The 17,727-nt window shown below is 54.0% G+C and overlaps 1 protein-coding gene across 1 annotated transcript; it reads right to left on the bottom strand.

The window, feature by feature from the left end:
- Positions 1–14,801, bottom strand: LOC115385430 (sodium/hydrogen exchanger 9B2). The gene is made up of 13 exons (XM_030087421.1): positions 14,743–14,801; positions 11,713–11,809; positions 11,325–11,495; positions 5,552–5,694; positions 5,143–5,270; positions 4,892–4,973; positions 4,493–4,586; positions 4,037–4,143; positions 3,817–3,966; positions 3,633–3,741; positions 2,469–2,605; positions 169–343; positions 1–83 (listed from the first exon to the last, which is right to left on the bottom strand). The coding sequence occupies exons 1-13, from the start codon at positions 14,743–14,745 to the stop codon at positions 1–3; spliced, it is 1,479 nt and encodes a 492-aa protein (XP_029943281.1). The 5' UTR covers positions 14,746–14,801.
- Positions 14,802–17,727: the final 2,926 nt, after the last annotated feature.

Here is a 17,727-nt window from a genome sequence, read left to right as displayed (position 1 = left end):
TCACAGGCGGCTCTCCAGGGTGGCTCCATCTTTCTCCTGGACGATCAGATCCTGGCGAGGAGGCGGAGCTTCACCTTCTCCCTCTTCCAATGACATTCGAGACACAGGTCAGAAGCAGCAACAAGCAGTGGAGGACATGAGAGATGCGGCACAGGACGGCCTGCTGACCTTTGACCTGCCGGGCCAGGAGACGGGGCCCCGCCAGCCCGATGCCCAGCGCCCCGATGGGGGCCGTGATCAGGATGGCGAGAACCGCCAGCGTCAGCACGTCCAGACCGAACTTCACCAGAACATCGTCACCCTGCTCCCTCGCCAAGTCCAGCGCCTTCGAGCCAATGGCAGCCTGTGATGGGAGGAGAACCGTGGAACCTCAGGGATCCAGACTCAAGAGGAGAACCATGGAACCACAGGGATCCTGACTCAAGAGGAGAACCGAGGAACCTCAGGGATCCTGACTCAAGAGGAGAACCGTGGAACCTCAGGGATCCTGACTCAAGAGGAGAACCGTGGAACCTCAGGGATCCTGACTCAAGAGGAGAACCATGGAACCTCAGGGATCCTGACTCAAGAGGAGAACCATGGAACCTCAGGGATCCTGACTCAAGAGGAGAACCGAGGAACCTCAGGGATCCTGACTCAAGAGGAGAACCATGGAACCTCAGGGATCCTGACTCAAGAGGAGAACCGTGGAACCTCAGGGATCCTGACTCAAGAGGAGAACCATGGAACCTCAGGGATCCTGACTCAAGAGGAGAACCATGGAACCTCAGGGATCCTGACTCAAGAGGAGAACCATGGAACCTCAGGGATCCTGACTCAAGAGGAGAACCATGGAACCTCAGGGATCCTGACTCAAGAGGAGAACCGTGGAACCTCAGGGATCCTGACTCAAGAGGAGAACCATGGAACCTCAGGGATCCTGACTCAAGAGGAGAACCATGGAACCTCAGGGATCCTGACTCAAGAGGAGAACCGTGGAACCTCAGGGATCCTGACTCAAGAGGAGAACCATGGAACCTCAGGGATCCTGACTCAAGAGGAGAACCATGGAACCTCAGGGATCCTGACTCAAGAGGAGAACCGAGGAACCTCAGGGATCCTGACTCAAGAGGAGAACCATGGAACCTCAGGGATCCTGACTCAAGAGGAGAACCATGGAACCTCAGGGATCCTGACTCAAGAGGAGAACCATGGAACCTCAGGGATCCTGACTCAAGAGGAGAACCATGGAACCTCAGGGATCCTGACTCAAGAGGAGAACCATGGAACCTCAGGGATCCTGACTCAAAGACTCTCACTCTGAGATCAATTATATAGACAGAAGCCTCACATTCAGCCAACTGGTTATTAAACCATCTGACTGGTTATTAAACCATCTGACTGGTTATTAAACCATCTGACTGGTGATTAAACCGTCTGACTGGTTATTAAACCGTCTGACTGGTTATTAAACCGTCTGACTGGTGATTAAACCATCTGACTGGTTATTAAACCGTCTGACTGGTTATTAAACCATCTGACTGGTTATTAAACCGTCTGACTGGTTATTAAACCGTCTGACTGGTTATTAAAACGAGCTGACTGGTTATTAAACCCTCTGACTGGTTATTAAACCATCTGACTGCTGACTGGTGATTAAACCCTCTGACCGGTTATTAAACCGTCTGACTGGTTATTAAACCATCTGACTGCTGACTGGTGATTAAACCCTCTGACCGGTTATTAAACCGTCTGACTGGTTATTAAACCGTCTGACTGGTGATTAAACCGTCTGACTGGTTATTAAACCGTCTGACTGGTTATTAAACCATCTGACTGGTTATTAAACCGTCTGACTGGTTATTAAACCATCTGACTGGTTATTAAACCGTCTGACTGGTTATTAAACCGTCTGACTGGTTATTAAACCATCTGACTGCTGACTGGTGATTAAACCGTCTGACTGGTTATTAAAACGAGCTGACTGGTTATTAAACCCTCTGACTGGTTATTAACCCGTCTGACTGGTTATTAACCCGTCTGACTGGTTATTAACCCGTCTGACTGGTTATTAAACCGTCTGACTGGTTATTAAACCATCTGACTGCTGACTGGTGATTAAACCGTCTGACTGGTTATTAAAACGAGCTGACTGGTTATTAAACCATCTGACTGGTTATTAACCCGTCTGACTGGTTATTAAACCGTCTGACTGGTTATTAAACCGTCTGACTGGTTATTAACCCGTCTGACTTGTTATTAACCCGTCTGACTGGTTATTAACCCGTCTGACTGGTTATTAAACCGTCTGACTGGTTATTAACCCGTCTGACTGGTTATTAAACCGTCTGACTGGTTATTAAACCATCTGACTGGTTATTAAACCTGGTTCCTGGTCACCTGACCTGGCTTCGGCTCCAGTGGCTTCGGGCAGCCAGACAGCGTTCAGAGTGAGTGATGTGGGATGTGTTTGACCTTTGACCTCAGACCTGCACGGTGGCTTTGGGCAGCCAGGCCACAGCGATGAAGAGCTTCTCCTTCAGGTTGAATCCTCCCAGATGGACCAGGCCAAAGGTCACCAGCAGGCGGATCACCAGACCCACCAGGATGCAGGCCACGCCGAAGCCTGCCGGAGCAGAGACCAGACATGAGGGTGGAGCTGGTCCAGCCGGTCCCCTGCTGGTCCCTGCTGGACCCTCCTGGTCCCTGCTGCACCCTGCTGGTCCCCTGCTGGACCCTGCTGTACCCTGCTAGACCCTGCTGGTCCCCTGCTGGTCCCCTGCTGGTCCCCTGCTGGTCCCCTGCTGGTCCCCTGCTGGTCCCTGCTGGTCCCTGCTGCACCCTACTGGACCCTGCTGGACCCTGCTGGTCCCTGCTTGACCCTGCTGGTCCCTGCTGGTCCCTGCTGCACCCTACTGGACCCTGCTGGACCCTGCTGGTCCCTGCTTGACCCTGCTGGTCCCTGCTGGTCCCCTGCTTGTCCCTGCTGCACCCTACTGGACCCTGCTGGTCCCTGCTGGTCCCCTGCTGGACCCTGCTGGTCCCTGCTGGTCCCCTGCTGGACACTGCTGGTCACTGCTGGTCCCCTGCTGGACCCTGCTGGTCCCTTCTGGTCCCCTGCTGGACACTGCTGGTCACTGCTGGTCCCCTGCTGGACCCTGCTGGTCCCTGCTGGTCCCCTGCTGGACCCTGCTGCACCCTACTGGACCCTGCTGGTCCCCTGCTGGACCCTGCTGGTCCCTGCTGGTCACTGCTGGTCCCCTGCTGGACCCTGCTGGTCCCTGCTGGTCACTGCTGGTCCCCTGCTGGACCCTGCTGGTCCCTGCTGGTCACTGCTGGTCCCCTGCTGGACCCTGCTGGTCCCTGCTGGTCCCTGTTGGACCCTGCTGGTCCCCTGCTGGTCCCTGCTGCACCCTACTGGACCCTTCTGGACCCTGATGGTCCCTGTTGGACCCTGCTGGTCCCCTGCTGGTCCCTGCTGCACCCTACTGGACCCTTCTGGACCCTGCTGGTCCCTGCTGGTCCCCTGCTGGACACTGCTGGTCACTGCTGGTCCCCTGCTGGTCCCTGCTGGTCCCTGCTGGACCCTACTGGACCCTTCTGGACCCTGCTGGTCCCTGTTGGACCCTGTTGGTCTGGTCTCGGGGCCTTACCCACGGTGTTGGGGTTCAGCTGGGTGACGGTGATTTCTGCTCCGATCAGCCCGAAGAGGAGAGGCTGGAACACGTCCCAGGACCGGCCCACCATGGCCGCCACCGGGGCCTGGACAGAGGACATATGGATCAGCGGGTCTGCTCAGAAGACACCGGGAGGGCTTCCAGACTGGGTCTCTGGTACCTTGTCCGCCCTCCAGCCCAGAGCCGCCAGGAAGGCCAGAACCAGAGTGCAGAGACCCCCGGCCCCAGCATATCCCACGACATGGCTGCAGAAGACCGAGAATATGGACAGTCCCAGCAGCATGAGGGTCCTCCTCAGCACCAGGTCCTCCTGCAGACCCACAGAGGCCGTGAAGAGCAGCCAGCCCTCTGATTGGACCACCTGAAGACACGTGTCCCACCTGGTCTGTGCTGGGGAAGCAGCAGAGGAACAGGCCCAGGAGGAGTCCAGCCACGACTCCGCCCACCACCTCCAGCACTCCCTTCAGGATGTTCATCCACGTGGACCCTGCAGGACCAGTGCAGCTTCAGTCATCCGGCCTAGACCAGGTTCCAGGGCCCTCTGCTCAGACACTGAGGAAGAGGTTCCCCCTCCCGTCCCAGCAGCTGCATCAGAGAAACGATGAAGCTGCTGGACAGACGGTGGAGCATCTCCCAGCAGGTCCTAACAGGTCCCAGCAGGTCCCAGCAGGTCCCAGCTCGTCCCAGCAGGTCCCAGCAGGTCCCAGCAGGTCCCAGCAGGTCCCAGCTCGTCCCAGCAGGTCCCAGCAGGTCCCAACAGGAGACCTGGTTCTGCTGCTCAAACAATGAGAGCCTGAAGCTCAGCCGTCAAACAACAGGATCTGAACTTGTCTGACCTGTGGAGAAGGCAATTCCCAGACAGGTGGAGAACCCTGTGATGGCCAGGATATCGTCGAAGCTCCCAGCAGCCATCAGGAGAGTGGGAATCCCCTGAGGAAAAACAAGACCACCACAGGGAAACATCAGAGGACCGTGGGAGGACCATCAGAGGACCATCAGAGGATTGTTAGAGGATCATAAGAGGAACATTAGAGGATCGTTAGAGGACCATCAGAGGACCCTCGGTGACCTACAGCCACCCGCTGCCTGTCTGTGGACGACACTCAAGGACTAGTCTCAGTCTCCTGAAGGCAGAAATGTTCACATGTTGGACAAAGAGGACTTTAAGCCATTGACCCGGAGTCGTCCACCGGAAAGGACTGATAGACGATCAGGAAAGAACCAGATCAGATCACCTTCTCCACTCCAAAGCCTTCCTTCTGCAGGAGCAGCATCGACGGGACGACGACGGCAGGGGACACTGCAGCCAGGACGAAGCTGCACACACACACACACACACACACACACACACACACACACACACACACACACTCAGTTGTGTGCACAGTCATGTGTGTGCGTGTGTGTGTGTGTGTGTGTGTGTGTGTGTGTGTGTGTGTGTGTGTGTGTGTGTGTGTGTGTGTGTGTTTAGCTTCGTCCATGTTACCCCAGGATGAAGCCCCAGATCCAGGGAAGATTCAGCAGGAAATGAGAAACCACAGCGATGACACACGCCTCCACCACACAGGGCCCGATGGCAACACGCACGCACACCGCCTTCAGTCGCCGCAACGCCTAACACACACACACACACACACACACACACACACACACACACACACACACACACACACACACACACACACACACACACGCACAAAACCGATAACAATGTTTCAAATTCCAAGCTGTAACCATGGAAACAGTGAAAAGATGGCCGTGGAAGTGAGAGAATCACTCAAAATACAGTGATGTGAGAGAAGCGTTGAGTCGTCTGTCCTTCATGGACTTGGACCTGTACGGAGAGACGTTCCCCACCTGTGGAGCTGATGGAGAAGTGAACGGAGGGACATTACCGAGGGGTCGAGGCCCAGGCCGGCACGGGTCAGGATGATGGACAGGGCGATGTTCCTCAGAGCCGCCGACCAGTGGGTGTCGATGTAGACGGCCTCAGCGATGTAGGGAACATTACGGAGCAGCAGGCCTGCCAACAGCATGCCTACACAGCAACAACAGTCAGACTACAACCATCCAACAGCATGCCTACCCAGAGCAACAGTCAGATTACAACCATCCAACAGCATGCCTACACACAACAACAGTCAGACCAGGACCATCCAACAGCATGCCTACACAGCAACAACAGTCAGACTACAACCATCCAACAGCATGCCTACACAGCAACAACAGTCAGACTACAACCATCCAACAGCATGCCTTCCCAGAGCAACAGTCAGATTACAACCATCCAACAGCATGCCTACACAGCAACAACAGTCAGACTACAACCATCCAACAGCATGCCTTCCCAGAGCAACAGTCAGATTACAACCATCCAACAGCATGCCTACACAACAACAACAGTCAGACTACAACCATCCAACAGCATGCCTACACACAACAACAGTCAGATTACAACCATCCAACCGCATGCCTACACACAACAACAGTCAGACCAGGACCATCCAACAGCATGCCTACACAGCAACAACAGTCAGACTACAACCATCCAACAGCATGCCTACACAGCAACAACAGTCAGACTACAACCATCCAACAGCATGCCTACACAGCAACAACAGTCAGACTACAACCATCCAACAGCATGCCTACACAGCAACAACAGTCAGACTACAACCATCCAACAGCATGCCTACCCAGAGCAACAGTCAGATTACAACCATCCAACAGCATGCCTACACACAACAACAGTCAGACCAGGACCATCCAACAGCATGCCTACACAGCAACAACAGTCAGACTACAACCATCCAACAGCATGCCTACACAGCAACAACAGTCAGACTACAACCATCCAACAGCATGCCTACCCAGAGCAACAGTCAGATTACAACCATCCAACAGCATGCCTACACAGCAACAACAGTCAGACTACAACCATCCAACAGCATGCCTTCCCAGAGCAACAGTCAGATTACAACCATCCAACAGCATGCCTTCCCAGAGCAACAGTCAGATTACAACCATCCAACAGCATGCCTACACAACAACAACAGTCAGACTACAACCATCCAACAGCATGCCTACACACAACAAAAGTCAGATTACAACCATCCAACCGCATGCCTACACACAACAACAGTCAGACCAGGACCATCCAACAGCATGCCTACACAGCAACAACAGTCAGACTACAACCATCCAACAGCATGCCTACACAGCAACAACAGTCAGACTACAACCATCCAACAGCATGCCTACACAGCAACAACAGTCAGACTACAACCATCCAACAGCATGCCTACACAGCAACAACAGTCAGATTGCAACCATCCAACAGCATGCCTACACACAACAGTGTCAGCAAGCTGTAGGACTGTCGGACCATATCTGTGGAACCTGGACAGACCCGCAGAACCAGACCTGCTGGAGGGTCTGCTGGGACCGTCTGGCAGCAGGGATCTCAACTCCCACCTCCAGGAGAGCTTCTCCAGACCCTGAGGGACACTGGAGACACTGAGTCCCAGTGGACCATGTCGTCCATGTCCCCCATGTCCTCCACTGTGGACCAGCTGCTGGGAACTGTGGTCTCCAGGTCTCCAGGTCTCTGGTTCCTGCCGTGGTGGAACCCAGAACCCGGTGGTGCAGACAGGAAATAAGGACTGAAGGAGTCCAATAGAGTCCAGAAGCAGTGGACAGGACCCGGCAGAACCAGAGAACCAGAACCGGCAGAACCAGTCCGAGTGGCTGTGGAGGAAGAACTGGGTCTGGAGGAGTCCAGGAGGACATGGAGGAGGACTACCTCCTGTCAAACTGTCCGGCGCCTCAGGAGGGGACAGCAGGTCTCCACCAACACTGCTGTCCTCCATGGGGACATCAGAGGACGGACCTCCGTCTTCCTGGAGGAAGCAGAGTTTGAGGTCTCAGAGGAGGACTGAGGTCTCAGGGTAGGACTGAAGTCTCAGAGGAGGACTGAGGTCTCAGGGTAGGACTGAGGTCTCAGAGGAGGACTGAGGTCTCAGAGGTGGACTGAGGTCACAGAGGTGGACTGAGGTCTCAGGGGAGGACTGAGGTCACAGAGGTGGACTGAGGTCTCAGGGGAGGACTGAGGTCACAGAGGAGGACTGAGGTCTCAGGGGAGGACTGAGGTCTCAGAGGAGGAAAGAGGTCTCAGGGGAGGACTGAGGTCTCAGAGGAGGACTGAGGTCTCAGGGTAGGACTGAGGTCTCAGAGGAGGACTGAGGTCTCAGAGGAGGACTGAGGTCTCAGGGTAGGACTGAGGTCTCAGGGGAGGACTGAGGTCTCAGGGGAGGACTGAGGTCTCAGAGGAGGACTGAGGTCTCAGAGGAGGACTGAGGTCTCAGGGAAGGACTGAGGTCTCAGAGGAGGACTGAGGTCTCAGAGGTGGACTGAGGTCTCAGAGGAGGACTGAGGTCTCAGAGGAGGACTGAGGTCTCAGAGGAGGACTGAGGTCTCAGGGTAGGACTGAGGTCTCAGGGGAGGACTGAGGTCTCAGGGGAGGACTGAGGTCTCAGGGTAGGACTGAGGTCTCAGGGGAGGACTGAGGTCTCAGGGGAGGATTGAGGTCTCAGGGGAGGACTGAGGTCTCAGAGGAGGATTGAGGTCTCAGGGGAGGACTGAGGTCTCAGGGGAGGACTGAGGTCTCAGGGGAGGACTGAAGTCTCAGGGGAGGACTGAGGTCTCAGGGTAGGACTGAGGTCTCAGGGGAGGACTGAGGTCTCAGGGGAGGACTGAAGTCTCAGGGGAGGACTGAGGTCTCAGGGTAGGACTGAGGTCTCAGGGGAGGACTGAGGTCTCAGGGGAGGACTGAAGTCTCAGGGGAGGACTGAGGTCTCAGGGTAGGACTGAGGTCTCAGGGGAGGACTGAGGTCTCAGGGGAGGACTGAGGTCTCAGGGGAGGACTGAGGTCTCAGGGGAGGACTGAGGTCTCAGGGGAGGACTGAGGTCTCAGAGGAGGACTGAGGTCTCAGAGGAGGACTGAGGTCTCAGAGGAGGACTGAGGTCTCAGGGTAGGACTGAGGTCTCAGGGGAGGACTGAGGTCTCAGAGGAGGACTGAGGTCTCAGGGGAGGACTGAGGTCTCAGAGGAGGACTGAGGTCTCAGGGGAGGATTGAGGTCTCAGGGGAGGACTGAGGTCTCAGAGGAGGATTGAGGTCTCAGGGGAGGACTGAGGTCTCAGGGGAGGACTGAGGTCTCAGGGGAGGACTGAAGTCTCAGGGGAGGACTGAGGTCTCAGGGTAGGACTGAGGTCTCAGGGGAGGACTGAGGTCTCAGGGGAGGACTGAGGTCTCAGGGGAGGACTGAGGTCTCAGGGTAGGACTGAGGTCTCAGGGGAGGACTGAGGTCTCAGAGGAGGACTGAGGTCTCAGGGGAGGACTGAGGTCTCAGAGGAGGACTGAGGTCTCAGGGTAGGACTGAGGTCTCAGGGGAGGACTGAGGTCTCAGAGGAGGATTGAGGTCTCAGGGGAGGACTGAGGTCTCAGGGGAGGACTGAGGTCTCAGGGGAGGACTGAAGTCTCAGGGGAGGACTGAGGTCTCAGGGTAGGACTGAGGTCTCAGGGGAGGACTGAGGTCTCAGGGGAGGACTGAGGTCTCAGGGGAGGACTGAGGTCTCAGGGTAGGACTGAGGTCTCAGGGGAGGACTGAGGTCTCAGGGGAGGACTGAGGTCTCAGGGTAGGACTGAGGTCTCAGGGGAGGACTGAGGTCTCAGGGGAGGACTGAGGTCTCAGGGTAGGACTGAGGTCTCAGGGGAGGACTGAGGTCTCAGGGTAGGACTGAGGTCTCAGGGGAGGACTGAGGTCTCAGGGTAGGACTGAGGTCTCAGGGGAGGACTGAGGTCTCAGGGTAGGACTGAGGTCTCAGGGGAGGACTGAGGTCTCAGGGTAGGACTGAGGTCTCAGAGGAGGACTGAGGTCTCAGGGTAGGACTGAGGTCTCAGGGGAGGATTGAGGTCTCAGAGGTGGACTGAGTCTCTGGATGTTCAGGACTCAATCAATCAATCAATGTATTTCTGTACAGCCCAGTATCACAACAACAGCTGCCTCAGAGGCTTCAAGATGTTACATTGGTTGGTAAAAATCATCATCAAGGACCGTCTTGTGGACTGGTCTCTGGACCAGGGCGTGGCAGTCAGGGACAGAACCTCTGGACTGGCAGACCAGGTGGAGGTTCTCCTTTTTAGAAAGGGGGGCCGGAGGATGTGATCCAGCTATAGGGGGCCAGACTCCCCAGCCTGCCTGGGAAAGTCTAGTCCAGGTTCGGGAGAGGAGGATTCCACCGGTAGTGAACCTCAGATCCAGGAGGAACTATGTGGTTTTGGTCCTGGTCCTGAAACCCTGGACCAACTCTAGACCCTCCACAGGGCAGTGGTCGGCAACTGGCGGCCCGTCGAACCGTCCAATCCGGCCTGCAACTGGATTCCAACACATGCACGCACCCACACACTCTCACGCACGCACACACACACACACACACACACACACACACACACACACACACACACACACACACACACACACACACACACACACACCGTGATCCGGTCCTGGATCAGCGGTGGAAGATGGATGGATGGAGAGTAAAGCAGTAGAGCAGAGTAACGGAACAGAACAGAGTAGAACAGCATCAAGAAGTAGATCAGAGAAGAGAAGAGGAAACCTCCAATCAGAACAGGGCAATAAAAGAGAGCAGAGTAGAGTAGAGTGGAGTAGAGTACAGTACAGTAGAGTAGAGTAGAGCAGAGCAGAGTACAGTAGGGTAGAGTAGAGTAGAGTAGAGTAGAGTAGAGTAGAGTAGAGCAGAGCAGAGTACAGTAGGGTAGAGTAGAGTAGAGTAGAGTAGAGTAGAGCAGAGCAGAGTACAGTAGGGTAGAGTAGAGTAGAGTAGAGTAGAGCAGAGTAGAGTACAGTAGGGTAGAGTAGAGTAGAGTAGAGTAGAGTAGAGTAGAGTAGAGTAGAGTAGAGTAGAGTAGAGTAGAGTAGAGCAGAGCAGAGTACAGTAGGGTAGAGTAGAGTAGAGTAGAGTAGAGCAGAGTAGAGTACAGTAGGGTAGAGTAGAGTAGAGTAGAGTAGAGTAGAGTAGAGTGGAGTAGAGTAGAGTAGAGCAGAGTAGAGTACAGTAGGGTAGAGTAGAGTAGAGTAGAGTAGAGTAGAGTAGAGCAGAGTAGAGTACAGTAGGGTAGAGTAGAGTAGAGTAGAGTAGAGTAGAGTAGAGTAGAGTAGAGCAGAGTAGAGTACAGTAGGGTAGAGTAGAGTAGAGTAGAGCAGAGCAGAGTACAGTAGGGTAGAGTAGAGTAGAGTAGAGTAGAGTAGAGTAGAGTAGAGTAGAGTAGAGTAGAGTAGAGCAGAGCAGAGCAGAGTACAGTAGGGTAGAGTAGAGTAGAGCAGAGCAGAGTACAGTAGAGTAGAGTAGAGTAGAGTAGAGCAGAGCAGAGCAGAGTACAGTAGGGTAGAGTAGAGTAGAGCAGAGCAGAGTACAGTAGAGTAGAGTAGAGTAGAGTAGAGTAGAGCAGAGCAGAGTACAGTAGGGTAGAGTAGAGCAGAGCAGAGTACAGTAGAGTAGAGTAGAGTAGAGTAGAGTAGAGCAGAGCAGAGTACAGTAGGGTAGAGTAGAGTAGAGTAGAGTAGAGTAGAGTCTGGCGGTCCTACCCAGCAGAGGGGGGAACGGGGGCAGACTGGGCAGCTGGATCAATCCCACCAGCTTCCCTCCCAGTTCAGAGACGATGAAGAGGATGACGAGGCCGAAGAGGTTCGATCCTGGTAAACACTGGACTCCAGTGATGGACCAGACCACCCCGAACAGGAGCAGGTACAGGCAGACTGACAACAACAACACAACAACACAATCAACTACAACACGAACAGGAGCAGGTACAGGCAGACTGACAACAACAACACAACAACACAATCAACTACACCCCAGAGAGGAGGAGGTACAGGCACACTGACAGCAACACAATCAGCTACACCCCGAACAGGAGGAGGTACAGGCAGATTGACAACAACAACACACATCTTCACACAGTGAGTTGTTGACCTTTGGTGATCAGGAGGTTCGGTAGACCTTTTGGACGCCTGTTCTTCAGACTGACGCAGCAGGAGCCACAGGAAGTGGAGGAGGAAGCTGTCTTCATCTACACACACACATACACACACACACACACACACACACACACACACACACACACACACACACACTTCAGTATGAAGGGCCACTGTTTACATAAGATTCCATTTCACAAAGTAGGTTTTGTGAAAGTTCTGTTTCTGTTAACCTGAAATGAGAAAAGACTTTTGGCAGAGAGAGAACTTAACCAGAGACTAAGAACTAACTCTAACCTGTTTACCAGAGAGAGAACTTAACCAGAGACTAAGAACTAACTCTAACCTGTTTACCAGAGAGAGAACTTAACCAGAGACTAAGAACTAACTCTAACCTGTTTACCAGAGAGAGAACTTAACCAGAGACTAAGAACTAACTCTAACCTGTTTACCAGAGAGAGAACTTAACCTGTCAGAGTGGAGCAGGCTTTCTCTGCAGGTTTTCTTTTCAATCCATTAAAATAAGGTTTTGATCCGCAGACATGCTCATGGCAGAGCTCTGGAAGGATACCGGATACCGGAGCACAGCGGCTGAGTCTACGGCTTCTCCTGCTGTGCTCCGGTGTTTCCTTCCAGAGCTCTGCCATGAGCAGCTCTGTGTATCAAAACGTTATTTTAATGGATTGAAAAGAAAACACGTCTTTTAAAATGTTTTATAACCATTGGGATTTACTTCACGTGCTAACACGCCGTCCCCCGGACCGCTGGAAGGAGGATTTTGGTCCACTTTCGTCAGTCCGGCTCTGTCTCCTCTTCACCTCCAGCAGTTGAGCTAAGCTAACTATGATGCTAACAGCTGGGAGCCAGCGGCTGGTCGAATGGACACAACAAAGGTATTTATGAACTTATCTCACTTTGTCAATGATAGGGAAAGGGCGTGGGTCCAAAATAAAATCTTCGGAGAATTCCTTTAAGGCTGAAGGACCAGGAAGACCTCTGGACCCTAAACGAAGCACTGCTCAGTCCCCATCAGTCCCCCTCCCCAGGACATCACTGAGACCAGCGGACCTGCAGCATTAGGCGTCCTGGAGAAGCTCCAGCAGGACCAGCTGAGCAGCCGGAGGTCAGAGGTCAGAGTTGCCATGGAAATGAAGGCTGTAGGCAAAAATCAAGGTAACACAGAGAGAAGTTACCCTGCTGCCCCCCCCCCCACCCAAACAGAGGGGTGAAGCCTTCCTGCCCCCCCTCAAACAGAGGAGTGAATCCTATCACTCCCAGGATGAACCTCCTGCCCCCCCGAACAGAGTGAAGCCTATCACTCCCAGGATGAACCTCCTGCCCCCCCCCCCGAACAGAGTGAAGCCTATCACTCCCAGGATGAACCTCCTGCCCCCCCCCCGAACAGAGTGAAGCCTATCACTCCCAGGATGAACCTCCTGCCCCCCCCCCCGAACAGAGTGAAGCCTATCACTCCCAGGATGAACCTCCTGCCCCCCCCCGAACAAAGTGAAGCCTATCACTCCCAGGACGAACCTCCTGCCCCACCCGAACAGAGTGAAGCCTATCACTCCCAGGATGAACCTCCTGCCCCCCCCGAACAGAGTGAAGCCTATCACTCCCAGGATGAACCTCCTGCCCCCCCCCGAACAGAGTGAAGCCTATCACTCCCAGGATGAACCTCCTGCCCCCCCCCCCGAACAGAGTGAAGCCTATCACTCCCAGGACGAACCTCCTGCCCCCCCCGAACAGAGTGAAGCCTATCACTCCCAGGATGAACCTCCTGCCCCCCCCGAACAGAGTGAAGCCTATCACTCCCAGGACGAACCTCCTGCCCCCCCCCGAACAGAGTGAAGCCTATCACTCCCAGGACGAACCTCCTGCCCCCCCCGAACAGAGTGAAGCCTATCACTCCCAGGATGAACCTCCTGCCCCCCCGAACAGAGTGAAGCCTATCACTCCCAGGATGAACCTCCTGCCCCCCCGAACAGAGTGAAGCCTATCACTCCCAGGACGAACCTCCTGCCCCCCCCGAACAGAGTGAAGCCTATCACTCCCAGGATGAACCTCCTGCCCCCCCCCGAACAGAGTGAAGCCTATCACTCCCAGGATGAACCTCCTGCCCCCCCCCGAACAGAGTGAAGCCTATCACTCCCAGGACGAACCTCCTGCCCCCCCGAACAGAGTGAAGCCTATCACTCCCAGGATGAACCTCCTGCCCCCCCGAACAGAGTGAAGCCTATCACTCCCAGGATGAACCTCCTGCCCCCCCCGAACAGAGTGAAGCCTATCACTCCCAGGATGAACCTCCTGCCCCCCCGAACAGAGTGAAGCCTATCACTCCCAGGACGAACCTCCTGCCCCCCCCGAACAGAGTGAAGCCTATCACTCCCAGGACGAACCTCCTGCCCCCCCCGAACAGAGTGAAGCCTATCACTCCCAGGATGAACCTCCTGCCCCCCCGAACAGAGTGAAGCCTATCACTCCCAGGACGAACCTCCTGCCCCCCCCGAACAGAGTGAAGCCTATCACTCCCAGGATGAACCTCCTGCCCCCCCCCGAACAGAGTGAAGCCTATCACTCCCAGGACGAACCTCCTCCCCCCCCGAACAGAGTGAAGCCTATCACTCCCTATCACTCCCCCCCCCCCTTGCCCCCAGGAACAAGACCCCGGACCATTAAGGTCCACACAACCAGACTGAGAGACAGCTTCTACCCCCAAGCTGTGAAAGACATTAACCCCCCAGGATGTTTAGCCCCCGACTCCCTCCCCCTGCCTAGGTCCGTCCGTCTGTCCGTCCGTCTGTCCATCTTTCTGTCTGTCCGTCCATCTGTCCGTCTCTCCGTCTCTCCGTCTGTCTAATGCAGGAGCTGCCGTGTCGCCATGGCGACTGGTCGTTTACACTGTCTCTAAACTCCAGTTGAGACGAGGCACAGTTGACCTCAAGCCTAAATCAGCTTTTCTGGAACCGTGTGTGTGTGTGTGTGTGTGTGTGTGTGTGTGTGTGTGTGTGTGTGTGGTGCTCACCATGTTGTCCTTCCTCTGTGGCAGAACAGTAATCTCTCTCTCAACCTGAACTTTACTCCCTCCCTTTAGTAGTGAGAGAGAGAGAGAGAGAGAGAGACAGAGAGAGAGAGAGACAGAGAGAGAGAGAGAGACAGAGAGAGAGAGAGAGAGAGAGACTCGTTCAAATTCAAACAGAAAACTCTCATATTTTCATCTCATTTCCTTTAAAATCTGGTTCTTCCGATTCCTCTCAAGTAACGAGAGGCTCCTCCCGTCCTCCTGTCCTCCTCCTCCCCCTCCTGTCCTCCTCCTCCCCCTCCTGTCCTCCTTCTCCCCCTCCTGTCCTCCTCCTCCTCCTCCTGTCCTCCTCCTCCCCCTCCTGTCCTCCTTCTCCCCCTCCTGTCCTCCTCCTCCCCCTCCTGTCCTCCTTCTCCCCCTCCTGTCCTCCTCCTCCCCCTCCTGTCCTCCTTCTCCCCCTCCTGTCCTCCTCCTCCTCCTCCTGTCCTCCTCCTCCTCCTCCTGTCCTCCTCCTCCCCCTCCTGTCCTCCTCCTCCCCCTCCTGTCCTCCTTCTCCCCCTCCTGTCCTCCTCCTCCTCCTCCTGTCCTCCTCCTCCTCCTCCTGTCCTCCTCCTCCTCCTCCTGTCCTCCTTCTCCCCCTCCTGTCCTCCTCCTCCCCCTCCTGTCCTCCTTCTCCCCCTCCTGTCCTCCTCCTCCTCCTCCTGTCCTCCTCCTCCCCCTCCTGTCCTCCTCCTCCTCCTCCTGTCCTCCTCCTCCCCCTCCTGTCCTCCTTCTCCCCCTCCTGTCCTCCTTCTCCCCCTCCTGTCCTCCTCCTCCCCCTCCTGTCCTCCTTCTCCCCCTCCTGTCCTCCTTCTCCCCCTCCTGTCCTCCTGCTCCTCATCGTCCAATAGGCCACTCCTTCTCCATCCATCTGGTCTTTGTGTGTGTGTCAGTAGGTGAAGTGCTTTTATTGTGAAAGTTCAATAATCATTAAACTGAAGTGAGTCACTTCACACAGTCTGACCTCAAGGACGTCTGCCGGGTGAGAACTCACCTGAGTGAGGTCAGGGCTCCTCACCTGAGTGAGAACTCACCTGAGTGAGGTCAGGGCTCCTCACCTGAGTGAGAACTCACCTGAGTGAGGTCAGGGCTCCTCACCTGAGTGAGAACTCACCTGAGTGAGCTCAGGGCTCCTCACCTGAGTGAGAACTCACCTGAGTGAGGTCAGGGCTCCTCACCTGAGTGAGGTGTGTGTGAGTGTGTTATGCAGAGCTGTACTGGATCTGGGTTGTGTTTTTTTTGTGGTTTTGTGTGTTTACATGAACTCACAAGTCCTCTGTACCATCGGACTGGAGGTTCAGCGGATTGTAAAGGTTCATATAACCAGGGGTGCACATGATATTTTTGGTCTGGTTCTCAGGGGGGAACCTTGGGTTGCTGCCTGGTCCTCACATTTTTAAAAACATTTTTTTCCCAGGCCTGACAGGAAGAAGCAGACAGAGGGACGCGTGGACGATGTTCCACAGCTGCTTCAATTTCTACTGAACATGAAGAGAAGCAGCAGCAGAACGTCTGAAACCTTGTAACTTTCACCAAATATAACGGTGTTAAAGTTCTGAAAAATAAAAGTGCTCGTACAGTACGACGGCCCCTGGGGGGCGCCAGAGGGTTTCAGGGGAGGCGCAGGGAGCTTTTTGTCCCTGTGCGACTGCCGTACTCCATGCATGGGACTAAACAGGGCAGTCTGAAGTATTACACGCATCATTTTACTGGAAACAGCAGAACATTACCAGAGTTGGGTATGTAATGACAAGTAACGGACATTACAAGTAGTTAAATTACTTTTGATGGGAACGAGTAGTGTCACGGCATGCGCAGCGCTCCGCGGAAGGATATAAGGGAGCACAGCTCCGGAGCACTATGCAGTAACGAGTAGTGTAACTTCGTTACTATTTCCATGGAGTAATCAAGTAGTGTAAGGCACTACTTTTTTCAAAAGTAACTAGTAACGGGTAACTCTTTACTTTTTTGAGTAACGGACCCCAACTCTGAACATTACACCTGAAAAGACAGCTCTGAGTGGACACCGCCCCACATTGACTGACTTTGCATGTTGTCCCCAGAAAAGAGCTTCAAAATGCTGCTACATGTCCTTTAACCGAGCATTTTGTGTGGTGTGTGTGTGTGTGTGTGTGTGTGTGTGTGTGTGTGTGTGTGTGTGTGTGTGTGTGTGTTCTTGTACATACCCAAAAGTAAGGACCAAAATTGGTATTTCACCAACAGAGTGAGGACATTTTTGCCGGTCCTCACTTTTCAAAAGGCCTTTTTTGGCCTTTTTGAGGTTCAGACTTGGTTTTTGATTCAGGGTTCCAGTGGGGTTGAGGTTGGGTTTAGGGCAGAGGTCAGGGTTAGGCATTTATTTTTTATGGTTAGGGTTAGGGTAAGGGGCTAGGAAATGCATTATGTCAATGAGTGTCCTCACAACGATATAAGTACAAACATGTGTGTGTGTGTGTGTGTGTGTGTGTGTTCTTGTACATACCCAAAAGTAAGGACCAAAATTGGTATTTCACCAACAGAGTGAGGACATTTTTGCCGGTCCTCACTTTTCAAAAGGCCTTTTTTGGCCTTTTTGAGGTTCAGACTTGGTTTTTGATTCAGGGTTCCAGTGGGGTTGAGGTTGGGTTTAGGGCAGAGGTTAGGGTTAGGCATTTATTTTTTATGGTTAGGGTTAGGGTAAGGGGCTAGGAAATGCATTATGTCAATGAGTGTCCTCACAACGATATAAGTACAAACATGTGTGTGTGTGTGTGTGTGTGTGTGTTCTTGTACATACCCAAAAGTAAGGACCAAAATTGGTATTTCACCAACAGAGTGAGGACATTTTTGCCGGTCCTCACTTTTCAAAAGGCCTTTTTTGGCCTTTTTGAGGTTCAGACTTGGTTTTTGATTCAGGGTTCCAGTGGGGTTGAGGTTGGGTTTAGGGCAGAGGTCAGGGTTAGGCATTTT

The sequence above is a fragment of the Salarias fasciatus genome, unplaced genomic scaffold, assembly GCF_902148845.1.
Source record: "Salarias fasciatus unplaced genomic scaffold, fSalaFa1.1, whole genome shotgun sequence".
NCBI classification, from domain to species: domain Eukaryota; kingdom Metazoa; phylum Chordata; class Actinopteri; order Blenniiformes; family Blenniidae; genus Salarias; species Salarias fasciatus.
This window is presented reverse-complemented; position numbering and strand designations above follow the sequence as displayed.